Consider the following 16955-nt stretch of genomic DNA (forward strand, 5'->3'; position numbering starts at 1 on the left):
CTCCTTGAGTAACTAACTATCCAAGGATAGATAATCAGCATTCAGTCTTATCACTTGCTGAGCCTCTTTTCAGATGGTGAGTTGGAAGTGCTGAGAACTTCCCGGGATCAGGCCTGATTGGGCTGTGCAGCTTCCAAAATTGTTTCTCATTTAAAAAAACAAAATCTAACTAGGAACACAGAGCAAAACCCGACTCAATTCAAATGTGATGTTCTCTTTGCTTCTTCTTCCATTGTTCAGATACCAGCCATTGCCTCTGTTTGAAATTCAGAATGAAGTTATGTTTCTCATTTTGAATGCTACTAGTGCTGTTGATTTTAAATAAAAGAGATGAAATCATAGTATCTTCTCCAGTGGGAGGAAAGTCTGATTTCAGCACCATCTTTGAGCTCTTTGGGAGCTCAGAATGATGCATGTTGTATGTTCCAGATGATTCATGTTATAATCAGGATATCTCAGCTTAATGAAAGAGACCTCCCCTCTGAATATTTTTACTGACTCCCTGCCAGCAATAGATTAGTCTAGGGTAGAAGAACTTCCATCAGACATAAGAGTTTGCCCTCTCTTGTTACACATGAATGTATGTACAGCTTTGTGTTTGAATTAGTCTTTGTTACAGAGTTTCCGTTCTGGTCTTCTGAGAAACCTGTTATCACTCATCCTAATCAGGCAAAGGGAGAGAAACCCAGATTTGGGACTTGCAAGCTGCTCTAGGAGGAAGGAATTGTCCAGAAAAAAATGGCCTCTCATTCAGTGAATGCAAAATTGCCACTTCCACGTGCAGGAGTACATTCAACATGTGCTACTCCAGGACCGAATTCAGCGAAGCACATAAAGATCTCCTTTAAACACACACTTCTGTTTAATTGGTTAGTAAAGCAGCACAAGTGCTTAGCAGCGTTCTTGAATCAGGGTCTCAGCACTAAAATCTGGGGCTCTGATTCTGTTCATTGATCTCTTCCTCTGCACCCTCCCTATCAGTGGAGCCAGCTGTGACCAGTCACCTCCTCTGAGGTGGGTAGGATTTCCCACCTCCATGGATACTTCCTGGAGCACATTTGTGCTGCTGCATTGCTAGGCCAACCTGTTGAATGATTTCCTGCATTACAACTTTTGACTGTCATGCCCCAATTGACTTCCACCTACTTATGGCAAGGAATTTGCATTTGGTGCAAATGGTGGAAAAGGTTTCTCATTTCCATGGAGAAAACTATTTTCTATATCTGTAGAACGTCTTACAGCTGTTCATGAACTTCTTAGTTGCTCCTGAAGAGTAGCTACCTTTTATCTTTCCAACCAGACTACAAAACATCTTGCACAGATAAATATGAAATTTCTGGGTCACTGCCAGGAAGTAACACCCATTTCCAATCAGAGTGACTGTTTGGGGCTGGTAACTTTACATGGCTGTAGGAACAGAACAGCCTCATCTGGTTAACGGGTTGTTTGGCAGCCAGAACACTACAGGAGGCACTTACTCCCAGCACCCACATGACCTAAGGGGAAGAGAGGGTTGACTTAATCATGGTCAGTGTTACAGTGTACAAGCATGTATAGAGCCTTATTTTTTGCTGACCATCTCGAAAAAGCAAACTTGTCAAAATGTGCTCTGTCAATTCCTTTTGCCACTTAAAATGCTTCCACCTTTACCCACCTGACATAATTTATAAGATAATGATTTTTTAGCATTATAATCACATAAACATTTGTTAGCTGTTTTGATTTATTGATTAATTTTAAAGGAAATTTGGGGCAATTGAGAATACACAATACAAATATGGTAACAGATTCAGGGCTTGGATATGTAAATGATTGCACAAGTCAGTGACAAAGTCCCATGAACTTGCTGTTGTCCAAGTCAAGGCCAACATGCCATGTTAGGTATGCTGACTTATTGCAGGAGAGAATAGCCATCAAATATCAAGATGTTGATTGTTATGGAGTGGTATCTGTTTTGGGAAGTCTTCTGCAGGTGGGGCTCCACTGACAGCAGGATTGGTCCTGTATGTCCTGTGACTGAAAATCATGTTGTCAAGCACCATTTAACTGAACTAAACCCATGCCAACTCCTTTCTGTTTCTTAGTAACCAATAGTCATTGTAAGAAGGTTTCCACGTGTGTGATGGCAAAGGCAAAAGCTGTTCCCAAGTGTTTCTCGTGTAAGATGCTTGAATGCTGTTTGCAGTGTCATTGGGTGTTGGTGACATCCTTTGGTGTTGGTTCTTTGTTTTCTTTTGTTTGGATTAGATGGGGAGATTGGTATCAAAAGCCATGGATAAACTTCAAATCCTTTTACTATTCAGCTTGGTTTGTCAAAGGTATCAGATACAGGTCGTTTCCTTTTAGAAAAGTTATCTGGGTGAAGGAAGGCTAAATTTTCATTAACCAAGTGAAAAGTACTAGGTCTGTTTCTTTTTTCCCCAACGAGATTGTCACAGATTTTGTAAGGTTCTGCCACCAGGTAGGTCAGGGCAGTGGAACGTTCAAAGTGCCTCAGAAGAGATCCAGCAGTTGTGTCTTACCAAGTCTGATCCAGGGTGATCCAGCTGTAACTGGATTCCATTTCTGTTTTGGGAAGGAGGTCAAAAACCTTTACTTGTTATGCTAAACATCACATACACTTAGGTGTAGTAGGCTGTCTCTAGTAGGCCAGCTAATTGCACTGTTTAGACTGAGGTTTGTTTTTGACTGACTTAGAGCATGCCTTGTACCTATTTCTGCAAAATAATGAAAAAAAAATGCAGACTTGTTCTGAAGTCCATCTCAGTTTGCCTGCCACTGTACAGCAGAGCTAGAACTATAGGACAGCTCTTCGGCTCATACCTCTTTGGTAGCTGATTTATCTCACTGGCTTCTAATAAGATACCTGTCCAGACTCTGAGGCTGTTCCTGTAATACTCAGAGATCTGCTTTAAGAATGAGGTGTTTTCCCACTGCATCTTGTCTCTGCTGATTTTTCTCAATAATATGAAGATTTGCATTGCTGCCCTTTGCCTGTGATCCAAAAGAAAGACCACACTTATTTGGATTTTTTTTAATGGCAAAACATAATAAAATGAGATAGCCATTTGCTGTAACTAGAATTTTGGGGACTAAAGAGAGTCTTTACTAGCAGGTTTTTTTTAAGATGGTTAAAGAGCAGGCTTTTTATTTCGTACTTTGCTTAACCAGCATGTATTTAAAAGAAAGAAAGGAAATTTGAACCACGGTGCTGTCATGCTGGCTAAGAACATCTTTAGCCAGTGCAAGAAATTCTGTTCATGTCAATAATAGCGTGTACATCGAAATGATGAGAAAATAGAGCCCCATGAATAACTCTCGGGGTGTCTTATGAGGGTTTAAGCAGAGCATATGGGACAGAAGTTATGGCAACCAACCGCTCAGCAACAGTAGGAGGCTTTGAAATCTATCCATGGCTTCTGTATGAAATGATTTTCTTCCAAGCCAGCTATCCCATGGCTGGAAGTGGACTATGATGGGTAGGTGCCTATGGAGGAATTAATCTCAAGCTAATAGCAAGTGAGAATCATTACAATCTTTGGCTGCTCAGAAAATGAACATATCATTACTAATGGACGTATTTCCACATCACTGCAACAACTAGCACTCAGCAAAAGGTGCAAGGTGGAATGGTCATGGAGACTGAGGTGCCCAGCTGGTACCATCCCTAAGACCTTAGGGAAGCTGTGCTGGCCCTCTCCAGCAGGTAGATAGTACAGCCTGGGTTCCTTGGCTACCAACCTGAGACCTTGCATCAAGGCACTTTTTGGAAGTAAGATAATGGGATGAGCACTGCTGACTTTCTCATGCCCCAACTGTCATGTGTGTACAAGGGAAAGATATGAAGGTACAATGCCCAGAGATCAATACTTTCAGCCATGGGATAATTTCTCCTTTACTTCGGAATCCGTGTTTCACTAAGATCCGAACCAGGAAAACAGTTTTGTAATAGATCAGTGACGTTATGAAATGCACACTAAGCTTTCTCTTCTTTCTGGGAATAACAACGATGGCTAACAATGGGTTTTCCTGTGTGAGCTGCCTTCCTCTTGCAAGTCTCTCCAGCATTTAAATGAAGATACAGTAGCCACTGTTCACATATTAATCTGCTTGACGACAAAGCCACCTCTTTGTTCTGGTGTCTCCTCTAATACGAGTTACACCATATAATTTGTATCTAGGATTTGCTTCAATCACAGTCTTACATTCCTGAGACACTGATGTAATGCAGATTATCCAGAAAGATTGGTGCGTGCCAAAGTAACTGTTCCCAAGGTGGAGTATACTACATACAGCACTATAAATTATCAAATAATGAAGTTCTCCTGTTGTACTTTCAAAGCTTCATCTTAACAGGGTGATTTATGGGTGAAATTACTAGAAATACTGCCTGATAGTTGCCAAATCTCATCAGTCTTTAACCAGCTCCTCATTTAAAACAGAACTTTAAACCCAACCTTGCAAACTCCTGCATTACAGACAATTATCCTAAGACCTAACAGATCTTTGAGAGTCCTTGACTCTGGGCCAACACTGAGACTTTTTTTGGTCTTACTAGCTGACACTTGATAATCTTTCTGGCAATCTGCAGTTACAGTTTGCTTAATAGAACGTGCCTGGAAAACAATGGGGATGTTTTCTGGTGCAGTTATCTCGAAGATCAGGAATATTCTGTGACCGGCAGCCTGACATTAGCTCTACGCACCAGACTGGAGTGGTGATAGCAATCTGAGTTTGTGCCTGTGGCAAAGCTGCATGGATGGTGTGTTTAATATGTTTGCGGTAGGATTTGACCACTAACTCGCACAGTCTTGCTGGAAACGATGACTAAGAGTGTCAAGACACTTCCATGGGACATGCCCAAGAATTCTGCTTCGTCTCTGAACAGACAGTTCAGATCCCTGCAACTGCAAAGTAGTTCACGGTTCACTACAGGAAAACTAAAGGTCAGCAGTCGGGTTTGTGCCACATGAGCTCAGTGAGTTAACGTAGTATGTTCTTCTTATTCAGGAGCTGTGAATACAACCCCCCAAAGCCATCAATCAGGATTAGAAATTACATGAGGAGAAAAATCTGGTACGAGACCAAACTAAACAGTCTCCAGAACTAATACCCTATTAATAGCTTATACTCCACTATTTACCATTGTAAAAAGTAACATAAAAGTCAGCTTTTCCACGTGGAGTTTCTCTCATGACACAGTGATGAAATGAGGGCGTATTTATGGCACTAGCTGAACCTCAAGTACAGCTCCGCAGCTTGCTCACCTCTAAAGCAGTGTGACACACTCCTGGCTGTTGCAGGGTCAGAGGACAGATCCAGAGTTCACTGAAGTCAGTGCTTGGCTTTCCACTAACTTCAGTGTAATTTTGTATCCACCCCGTGCATGATTTAGCTCTGGGCATTTGTATCTGGCTTGTGATTTAAAAAATAAGTAAGTAAATAGTCCCCCAGCAGGTATGTTAAATTACCTGAAACTTGGGCATGTTCCAAAGTGGCTTCCTAACAGGGGTATTCAGGTGTGTTATAGGGCCTATTTCACCTTGATGGCCTGTCATTAATCACGCCTTTGCTGGGTGCTCACGTCTGGTGGTAACTGTTGGTCGGGTTTATGTGCGGATGCACAGGGGGCAGTGAGGGTGTTTCACTCCTAGAATGCTCCGTTTGACCGTAATTTAGTATCTCAACCGATGAAAAAACAACTCCTGGCAATGTCTAGAGTAAAATCTGACATCTGTTTGCTTTGACTTTGTAACAGATTTCACTATTGCCTTAAAAAAATGACCCTGGAAGTGATAATTGTTCCCAGTTGAAGCCCAGTCTGTAGTAGCAGAGGGGAGAGCTATTGCTCTGACCTCTTTACAGGGACGTGGTTTGCAGCCCTGCCGTCCCTCTCTTTCCATTTTTCCTGCAAGGGATGACTGACTGTTTCTGAGACAACCTGACCAAGGGAGAAGTAAATAAAATAACAAACTAAATACGGAGGAACAAGTGCAAAGAGAACTGAGCTGAAGTGACAAAGGAAAAGTTTAATCCTAAATGATGATCAGGGAAAGGAGGAGTGTTTCTGGGCCAAATCAGCTTTGCATCCGAAGCACCTTGCAAAGCCCAAGTGATCAGGCCTTATTCACAGGACTGCAAAGGGGCTGGGCGGCAGGCTGGTTCAGACAGGTAGAAGTGGATCTACAGGCTGAACCCCCAAATCCCCACCTGTCACACTCCATGTCACGACACTGAGAGAATCACTTAGTCCTGAGGTGCATGAGGCTGTCAGCATCCTCCTTTGTGGCCCCTCACATGCGTGTAGCAGAACCATGGCCATTCAGCAGCATTTGTCTCTAAAAAAGCCCCAAATGTTGCTAAACACTAAAGGAATCACTGCTACCTACACCAGCACTTCTCTGACCCATTGGTCTAGAACGACCTCGATTTCCATAACGGCAAGGCTGGCACAGAACAGCTCACAGAGTCTTTTAAAGCAAAAAAGGGAAGAGGGAACATACAGAATAAGCTACTTAACCTCTAAAAGAAAAGGGAGAGCCATAATCCAAATGAGGTGCCAAAATATACACTGCAAAGTAAATTGGGTGGCCAATTAGAAAAAATCAAATCATGGTTGTAATAAGATTAGTGTCATTTACAGGGGCCTGATTCAGACTCCAGTGAAGCCAGTGGAAAAACTCTCCCTGACCTCCAGGCCTTTGAAATGGCCCTAATGCCTCTCAGATTTATAGTTTAAAGGCACCACTTCCACCCCGTGGAACAAGTACGTAACTCCAGATGGCCCTGTGGTGGGGGAAATAGCCTACATTTCCTTGTAGCTCCTAATTATTCTTTGTGTTATTCTGTGAGTCAAAAGTGGTATAATTACATCATGTTGCTGGTGTTGAAGGGAGCATGAGGAGGCCAAGAGAATTTCAGAAAGATAAAAACCAAGCAAATTCTATAAAAATGTGATGGCGTGCTGTAAAAACTTCCCTACTATGTCAGTGTCAGACGCTCAGAGGGTTCAGTTTGGCGTGAGCTGCTGCTGGCAGGGTTTAGAGGCGATTGGTGGTCAGTCCCGGAGAAACTTTCTGCTCTGTTGTTGAAGGAAATCTGAGCTGTGGAATTCTGTTTAGCAGCCCAGTGCAAGGAGACCATTAACCATAAAATCCTGCAGAATTTTTGTATAAAGCTAATGTGTAAATGAAAACAAATTTATTTTCCCTAGTTTTCCCATTGATTCCTGCTGTTTAGTTTTGGCTTTGCCCACATGTTTTGTGGAAGAGGGACCTTTCTGATACTGATCACAGCCCAGAGGTTTTTCTGGGAGGGAAAGTCAGGAGCATCTTTTGGAAACAAGATTTCAAATCACAAATGTCTTGTTCTATAATGTGCAGTGTTGTTCCTGACAGTAATGCTTTGCACCAGCTCTGAAATGGTCCTCCTACATCCCTGTAAGTACCCCGGAAAAGCCAGGCTGATGCAAAGGAAGCAAATCTAATTAGGCCCAGGCACAAACCTGAAGACACAATCACGCAGCACACGTGCATTTCTCTCCCTCTTCTCAGGCCGAAATGATTAGTCATAGCCATGCAAGTCACAGCAGTGAAACTCGGCTGCCGCAGCAGGGATCGCATTTGAAGTGTTTCCCACCATTCCCCAACCTGGGCAGGAGTTGATTTTTCTCGGTGAGATACTGAATGACTGATGCCTCTGGCTGTCTGTGGGATGCTCTCATCCATCTGCCCTTTTGTTGCCATAGGTTACATCGAAGCAGCTGTGATCCCTGCAGGTGCCCGGCGGATCAGAGTGGTTGAGGATAAACCTGCTCACAGTTTTCTGGGTAAAAAGACAAAAGAAAAAATGTTTTAATTCAAAACTCAGCTCTGTTTTCTGTTAAAATGGCCCTTCTCTAACTGACCCATAAGATGACAGGTTTGTTGCTGTCAGGAAGTGGCTGTTGCTTGCTTTCTTGTTGCAGTCATTCCTTGCTTTGATGGCTTGGTTTCAAGGTGTTGGTTTGATGTGAAAATACATGACGCTAACAGGTCCTGTGCAACCCAACAGGACCGCAGAATACTGTATATGGACAGCAGGGTTCCTGAGCAGCACTTGCTGCCAGGAGCACACAGCACTTCGGGAGGCAGTGGGAAAGAGAAGAGTGCATTTAGAGACAGGAGTGGCAGGGCTACAGACAGACCCTGTGCCCAGCTCAGGCTGGAATGGAGGCGGGATGGGGCTGCTGACATGCCTTAATAATCTGACTGTGGAGTTGCCTGCACTGTTTCCTCGAGTAGCAGGTTTTCACTTGATGCTGTACCCAGAACCGGATCCTGCAGTCTGAGATGGGCTGGTTGCAGCCTCTGGTCCACTTGCCTATATTTTCTCAGGCCAAATCATTGGTTTAATCCTCTTCTCATTTCTACTTCTGCAGTCCCCTTGAGGTGAATAGGCTTCCTGTCCCCCTTCTCCCTTTGGAAACAAAGTTTTAGCCCTATGTGTATATGTTGTTGTTCTAGGGCAGGATCTGCGAGCAAATTTGTTGTCCAGTTATCAACCGCTCAGGTTAAGGATTGGATGGGCATTTCTAAAACGCAGCTAGTCACATTTGCATCTATCAGCCTGGTCGTCTGCCTCTCATCTCAAACATTGAGGTGTTTCTTATCATGTCATTCTGTGTGATAGATGAAGTGCTTTATCTCCAGTCAACCTCTAGAGAAACCAAGTCATAGAAATGCTCATATCTCATTGCCCCGAATTCTCGCAGGAAACCTGTGGCAGAGCAGGGAGTTGAAAGAAGGTTGCCCAAGGCCCAGAACAACACCCCACATGTTGAAACATCCTTTACCCACTCTGAGCTGCGTGGTCACACATCGGGGGGGTTTCTTCTGCCTCTCTTAAATTCTTCATGCTGTGGAGCTATTCTCTGTGGGAAGAGAAAAAGATAAGAGAAAATCCCCAAAGCCCTTCTATACTAAAAGTGGACTTTTGCAGCTTGTAGTTCCCTGCATTGTCAAACCCAGGCATTTCTTGCTGTTGATAAGTTCATTGACATGGTTTTTCTCCTTCCTTATCGAACAGTGTTTCAGCCCTTCCTCACACTGATGTTCTCGTTGCAGCAGTCAGAATGGATGCATGTTCCAGCTCTCCCCTGTCCCTCAGAAGTATCATGTACACACTGGGACTGTTTTCGCTTGTGCCTGTTCTGTTTCTCCCAAAGTGAGATTCTCAGACTAGAAATATTGCCAGGTTTTAGGGTACAAAAGCACTCTGAAAGATGGAATTGTTTCCAGGCCTGTGGTAGGAACTCTGGAAGGATAACAAATCTTTTTATCTTTTTGTCCTCCTCCATTTTGCAGAAGGGGAAACTGAGGTACTGTGATTTGCTCGTGGCTGTGCAGTGAGTCAGTAGCAAAGCTCAGACTAGGATCCCCCGTTTCTGATTTCCATGTGTCTTCCTTATAATCCTCCTTCCCTTTGCAGCCAAGAGGAGATATCGATATCTGGTAACAGGATATAGGATGCTGCCGAAAACGTTTACAAAGGATTTCAGGTCTAGTGCTGGTAGTTTTCTGTCTTCAGATGCCACCAAAGCTGGCAAAATCATTGGGAAATATCCTTCTCTTCTCTGTCTCTCATTCCAGCTTCAGGGAAAAAAAGAGGGTGAATCATGTCATTCAACTGCCCTTGGATTAAAGCATTGGCATTTGTGCCACTTCTTGGTAGGAAGCATATATTGCTGCTGCTAGTATTTCTGCTAATGCTGCAGCCAGATTGCTGGGAGAGAATTACGCCTACATGTAAGATGTTTGACATAGCAAAGCACTGGTGGAACAATGAGAACCAGTGTTTCCTTGGACTTTGCAAGCATTCTGCTTTCTGGAAGCTGGCCTTTTGGTTTGTCTTGGTGGGATTTGCACAGGGTATTTGTCAGGGGCTCGGACTTTGGCAGATAGAGAATCTGAGAGCTAGTAACTGCTAGTAACTGTCCATTGTGACCATGTAACCTTGACTTAAGCAGATATCTCTCCACTGGGTGGTAAAGATCAGGACTATGTGTATTTGAGAGCAGAATTTGGCCCTGCATGCATGACAAAGAAATAATAATTCTTGTATGGTTCTTAGTCCAAAAATTGAACCCAACAAGTGGTAATCTGGTCATTTTAAAGCTTCCAGATGCTTTCAGCTCTTTGATTCATTGTTAGGAACCAGCTGAAATCCTTTGAGCTTTCTGAAGTTTTCTCTTTCCAGGAACACTGGACACAAAGTAAGGGTAGCTGAAGAATAGCAGCAGTAATGTTCCAGCAGGACAGAAAAGATGACCAAGAGAACTAAATCCAGTCACTGGTAGACCCCAAGATGTATTGTAAATGCAGGTCTGACTATGGAAGGATTTCCTATCTCAATTACGCTGACAAAGTTGAGCCTAATCAGGCCCTATTTCCACTCAGGTACAGTGCTTTGGAAATGAGCCCACTGTAATTTGGAATCATTATTCCATGTGCTGGGAGCCGTGCCTGAAGAATTTCCCTCCACCTACAGTCAACCTACGCTGGCTGGCTTGGCTGGCTGTAAAGCTTAAAACCCACCTTGAACAGGAAATGCCTCCACAGTTTGTGTCCACAGGCTGGGAAGCAAGCTGGAGGGACCCAAGGTGGAAATAAAGATTTGACTAGATGCCAGGTTTAGAAATAGGTTGGTCAGTTCCTGTCTTCCAGCCAGCAAGAAAAAGAGAAATTATGGGTTGTTGCCAGGGTTCCTTTCCCCTTTGCTCCTCTACTGTACAGCTTTGAGCCAGAAAATAACCTGGAGATGTAAGAGCAGATGCTTGCTACTTCCTAAATGAAACTGTTGCTCCACTGGTAGTTTGATAGGGCTGCATATCATTAACAGTTTTTACAGAGGCACCCCCATGTCTGAAGTACTCACAGGCAAAAGCAGCATGGGAGAAAAGTCAGAGAAGTAGTTTCTGAGGAGGGAAGACTGGTTATTTATGAGCCCACGCTATGGAAATGTGTTCCTATCAGGGGCTGTAAATACTGAGAGGAACCGTGTTGAAGTGCTTTGGTCTGACAGTCAGATAACAGTTGTGTTGCCCTGTCTCTGGATGTTCCAGAGTGCTGGCTCTGTACTAACTAGACAGCTACTTGCACGATGGGGAGAAAGGGAAGAACTGTGCTTCCCTACCTCATTGGAAGCATAGGATCCCAAGAGAGCTGCTGCTAACTGCCCAAAGCAGAAAAAATCCTTTGGGTGCTAGTTTAAGTTATAGAGAGGACTGCTTGACAAAAAGGGGCTCATAATTGCTTCCCTGTTTGGGCTTTCCCACCACAGTCAGATGAGTTTTGGCAGAGAAGACTGAGTATTTCCTGGTCTCCTAAGCCCTGGCTGCTGAGTCTAAGGGATGCTGGGTAAGCATTTTCTCTGTTGGATGCTTTGTTTACTCTCCAAAATGGGTATAAAGATACTTGCTCTCCTATGCAAGGTGCTTTTGCAGTGCTTGGATGAAAGGCACAGCATTCAATAGGTGCAAAAGGCCCTAGTCACCCCACTGAGTTCAGGACTATCATGTCTGCTATTCAGCAGAGCCAGGCCTCCAGTAGCTATGTGCAGCACCGGACATGGGAAGAATAGCAATAGCCTGTGTCCGAGAAACAAGGGGATTTTATAGCGGCAGCATTGATGCCTACTGACGGGGCACTTGCATGGAGTGAAGACAAACAGTGGTGAAAACACTTTGGCTCAGATACTCAGCTGAGTCTACAGCATAACTCCTGTCATCCAGAGCAGCCTCATGAGGTGCTTTTGAGAACAGGGCTGTTTCCAAACTCTCCTGCTCGTTCACTTAGGGATCAGTGCCTGCAGCTATAAAAATCAAACCTTTCCCAGAAGAAAGATCGCTAAAGATTAAACATTGTTTTTCTTCAGTGAGCTGTCTTCCTTTGATAAGCTGGAACCAGAGCCTAGTTTTAGTCACTCAAGCTCTCATAGACTGTTTTGAGCACATGCCTTGGTATCTTTAAATGTCAGCCATACTGCTGCGGAGATAGTTTTATCTCGTCCATAGCTTTGATCAGTCATATTCAGGGTTGCTCAAGGCCAGCGTGATGGCTGCCTTGATCTGCCTGGAAGCCACTACGCTTTGGCAGTGGAAAGCAAGCCTTTTCAGAAATCTGCCTGAAGTTGGCAGAAGGCACTTTGTAGACCAGGGAGCAAAACAGGAAGAGAAGTAAGCTGCAGACAGAGTTATATTGCTATAGCGTGCAATACCAGGCCATCATTGTGCCCCCTAGTCTATGTGCCAAAGAGAACGTTTCTCAGAAAAAATATCCCCCCTACACAGATCCTGCTCCTTGGGTGGAAACCATAGCTGTAGCTTCCCTTCATTGTTACTTTGGAGACTTTGGAGAGCCCCTCATGGTAGCATGAGTGCTGTCGGGAAGATTGTATGCAGCAGGATAGAAACATGTTCCACCTTTCTTCAGTTACTCCCCAGGATGCGGATACTCTCAGAAAGGCACACACAGACACAGAGGATATTGAGACCTTCATTGCTCCGGACTTCCCCAGAGGTTAGATGCTATGGAGGATACTCTGTCTGTAAATTAAATGTGCCCTGACGTGCTCCTGGGCACTGAGGCCAGTTGTCCCAGAGCATCCCCCATATGGGCTGCCTATGTACTGCTTATTGGAAAGTCTGGGCTCCTGATCCATGCTGGGAGTTTGGGAGAATTCTAGTTGACCTGGGCCATGAAGTTTGCCAGGGACCATTTTTACAGCATAGATGATGTTCCCAGTGCCTGGGAACAAGCCTGGGCACTGGAGGTGCAAGGGTAGCTTTCGGTATTGCTCTGTGCTGGATGCTTCAGGTGTCTCTTCTTACCTTCTCCAGCCTCTGGAATCTATGGAGCTAGGAACTTGTCATGTTGAGCTAAGCAGAACAGCTTTTCAGGAAATCCTCTAAAGGGAAATCTAACAGGGATTTCCTTCCTCCTAAACCTCCTGTGAGGAAGAGAGGAGCTGGCCTCTAGCTTCTTGAGGGGCTTTTCATTGTAATAGCTATATAGAAGGTGTTAAACATGTACTAGCTAACCAGAAGAAAAGCAAGGTCTATATTGAATAGTCCAGTATTGCTACAAGCACTTCTCACTGTTAATTAGACCAAGCTGATAAGTCAGTGTTGTGCCATGGGCAGGAGGTCCGCTTCCCTGTCTCCTAGGCATGGTATGGAATTGTACGTAGCCTAAGCATTGGCTAGAAGGGTTTGCTGGCTATGGGGACTTGATCCAAAAGGATGACAGTGGAGATTTTCCTGTTGACTTGAAAAGGCTTTAAATCGGCTCCTCTTACCTTCTCCCAATACACTTGCTTAAGTGAAAGCCAAGGTCTTATTTTTAACTGGAAGAGAATAAAATAGGCTTGAAATGCTGGAGGTTAAGAAAACATCTTGTTAAAGGCTTAGCCAAGAGACACAGTAAACCTTGAACTAAGGAAACCCAGTAACTGAGAAACACAGGCTATTCTGTCTGATGTCTGGGCAGATTTGATCCGTGGAACATGGATCTCCACAAAGGGCGCCTGGGACTCTCTCTCTGTTAGAACAGGGTCTGCCAATTTTCTCTTCCCTCAGCACATCACACAGACATCTGAATAACTTTGCTTCCCTTGTAATGTGGAGAGCACAGAAATCCCTAAATGACCTGCACTGACGAGTCACAGTAATACGATGTCCTCATGGCGGGTAGTTGCCTTTCAGCATTTGAAGAATTTCAGGGATGCTGATGCAAGAGGTTTTTCTGGAAGGAAAGACATGATACTCCAAGTATCCTTCCTTCTAAATAGTCATCTTACTGGGCTTCCTTTCTGCCTCAGGGCTTGCTTTGTCATTCTTGCTCACGTGCAGAGGCACTTTCTGGCAGTAGGGCTGTGAATCTGCAGCAGCTCCAGTTTTGCATGTATCTGCAGCTCAGGGACTCTGGAAGGAGGGCGGCTGTAGCAGGCTATTCCTTTGCTGCTGTTGTTTTTCATTTGTGGCCTGGCTTGGTTCCATCAAACCTAGGGGTAGACAATGTCTTACCTGCTTCTACCTTTTGTTTTGAGAGCAGATAAGGCATCAGGCAATATCCCGAGCGCAAGCACCATTTACTTCTACTGTAGCTTTATAGTGCCTCTCCAGTTTCTTACCTGGCAAAAAGCCTCTGGAGTAATTTAGAGCAACCTACGGGCCACTCTAAATTATGCCTGTTGCTAGTGCTTGCAGGTTGGAATATTTTGCCCTCCAGACTTGAGCAGAAGGTGATATTGAGCTGATCTGCCAAGTTCACTTTCTGCCCACTGACCAGTGTTCTTCTCTTTATAACCTGATGAAAACTAAATGTTGACCTGCTCAATGTTTGCTTTACGGAGTGCATGCAAACTCCGGAACAGTTTCCTTTTGCACTTGCAAATCTGCACATGTGTATCAACACAGAGATTTCACTGAGGTTTTCTCAAGGAAAGTTTAGGAAAATACAGTTTGAAAAGTTCATTCTGCTTGGAAACTCTAAAATAATTGTGAAGTTGTCTTTCTATATTTGTAAGGAGAGTTTAGAGATAAATGATCTATAAATTTTATGTTAATGCTTGAAGTTCTGAATATATTTCATTATATACTGTCTGAATGAGAATCTTTGAACCCAGCTGCTGCCAGACTTCAACTGATCTCAGGGTGGGCAGTCTACATAAAAATATACACATCTTGCCTTGCAAACCAGGCTTCTGTTTACAGCCACTGATGCTCTCATACTATCTCAGCCTAAGAACCAATTTTAATAGGTGTGAAAATGTAACAGAGCAAGTTAAGTGTTAAGTTTTCTACCAGTAGTATCTTCAGATCATTCTCAAACAGCTCTTCTGTAGTATTAGGTTCTTATATCATGCCTATCATTTTGGTATATGTGTCCAAATTTATAGCACCCTCTATTTTTCTAAGATTAAAACTAAATAGTTAGATTTGGGAATAATCCCTAAAGTGATACAAGTGTTAATTTCTGATGTACCAGATACACAAGGCACGTTTATTTTACAGGCATGTCTACATATTTACTGTGTAACCTTTGACTAATAATATTGAGGTTGTTCTAGGAAGACCGATAGCTCTGATTGTTCACTAATTATGCTCTCTGTTGACACTTTGCACTCTGCTCAGCCTGGGTAAGGAAAATGGGCCAGTAAGTTCTGTTCTTTTCTTGTCAGTCACTTTGTGGTTCTTGCATGTTCGCACAATGCTGCAGTATTTTAGGCTTACCTTTAAACCCAAATTAAATCTCTCTTCACTGAATTCAAAGAAAAACATTCTAGTCATGCAAACTTTTCTTGGCAAAAGCAGAACTTTATACATAACTGAATGCAACACTATGCCATGAATATGTGTGTGTTTCAGACACACTCCTGAAATAGATCAAAGCGTGGAAGAGTTCTACCATTTAGTCCTAAATTAGGAATATTTTTTCAAGGACAGTGGGTAGTTAATTTTCCTTCCTTTTCCTTTGTAAACTGCTGCTGCACAGTTTTTTTCTCTCTTTAAATTTTCTGGAAGTGGAACAGCACAGAGAATGCCTCAAAGTTTTAAAGCTAGAGAATGTCGCTTCTTTAGGAAGCAGAACCTAATAATTTTTAGTTACCAAAACCTTAGCTGTACCAGTTTATGTGACATTATTGCTGCTTATTAGCACTGTCAATATAATTAGATATGCCTTCATCAACTGAAACACAAAATATGCCCAAGTTAGTCAGCTAGTTAGTGACTAGTCAGCTAAAATTATATTTCATTTTTCTTTTAAACGCATGTCTGTTACAAGACTACTGCATCTTGCGCTTCAGGTAGGCTGAGACAGAAGCTCAATGGTCTATATTTTAATTACAGATTTGCTTTCATTTCATTCCATGGTGTTTGATTCTTTCCAGCTTTAAAAGATTCCAGTAAGAGATCCATTAACAGCGACTGGAAAATTGAGCTTCCTGGTGAGTTTCAGATCGCAGGCACTACTGTCCGGTACGTGCGAAGGGGTCTGTGGGAGAAAATCTCTGCCAAAGGACCAACTAAAATACCACTGCACTTGATGGTAACTTTATATCCTTTGTTTGTGTTTCTTAAGTGATGCAACATAAAGGGTTTATATCCTAGCTCAAAGTTAAATTTTGCTTGTTTGCTTCCTCACCAGAGTTTTTTCAAAGGTATCCTGTTGTGTCTCTCCTCACATTCTTTTGCAGCACTGCAAGGGCTGGAAAAACCCAGCTTCTTACTTAAAAACAACTGGAGCCCTATTCTAGGAGAACATGCAGTGTCCCAGTAGACTCACCTCCAGGAGAGGACACTCCTGTAATGTGCCACAGACAAGGTGACAAGTCTATTCTAAAGGATGTAGGTTTCCACGGACATACCCACTCACACACACAGAAAGGACATTTGCCCTGAACACCTTCTCTGCTTACACCAGAACATATTCGGTATTTAAATATACTGTTACTTAAACAGACAACATGCAGATTTTGTGTGTGTAGAGGATGCATGTGAATTTGACCCTCTGCAGTGACTTACTTGCACACAGAAATGTTCCTTGTTTTATTTATATTGGTTTTTTTTAATTTTCTGTATTTTAACATGTTGTTGAAAGTCTTTGCTAAGGTTCAGCATAATCCTTTTGTTAACTGGGCATGTCATTTTGCGAACAGTCGTATGGCTCAGCATGGGAACATGAGTCAGAACTGGGCAGAGGTCAGAAGAACAGGATTCTAGTCGCAGGCTGACACTGACAGGGGATGGGGTGACCCATGGGCCAGTCCTTTAATGTCTCTGGTTACCTTAATGTTTCCATCTCTAAGATAGATGTAGTAATGCCTGTCTCAAATGAGTGTTACTAGTTGAATGTGTGCAGAAAGCTTTACAGTTTCTATAGAGAAGAATGCATAAAAACATAGAGTAAATGATA

General features: G+C 43.2%; 1 protein-coding gene across 1 annotated transcript in view; it reads left to right on the plus strand.

The window, feature by feature from the left end:
• ADAMTS17 (ADAM metallopeptidase with thrombospondin type 1 motif 17) overlaps window positions 1-16955 on the plus strand; it is a 201021-nt gene that overhangs the window by 136251 nt on the left and 47815 nt on the right. Inside the window, exons 16-18 of the mRNA XM_067305684.1 lie at window positions 2085-2159; window positions 7748-7828; window positions 15931-16088. Coding sequence (XP_067161785.1) covers window positions 2085-2159; window positions 7748-7828; window positions 15931-16088 — 314 coding nt within the window. The remainder of the gene's footprint in view (window positions 1-2084; window positions 2160-7747; window positions 7829-15930; window positions 16089-16955) is intronic.

This window comes from Apteryx mantelli, chromosome 15 (assembly GCF_036417845.1).
Source record: "Apteryx mantelli isolate bAptMan1 chromosome 15, bAptMan1.hap1, whole genome shotgun sequence".
NCBI lineage: Eukaryota > Metazoa > Chordata > Aves > Apterygiformes > Apterygidae > Apteryx > Apteryx mantelli.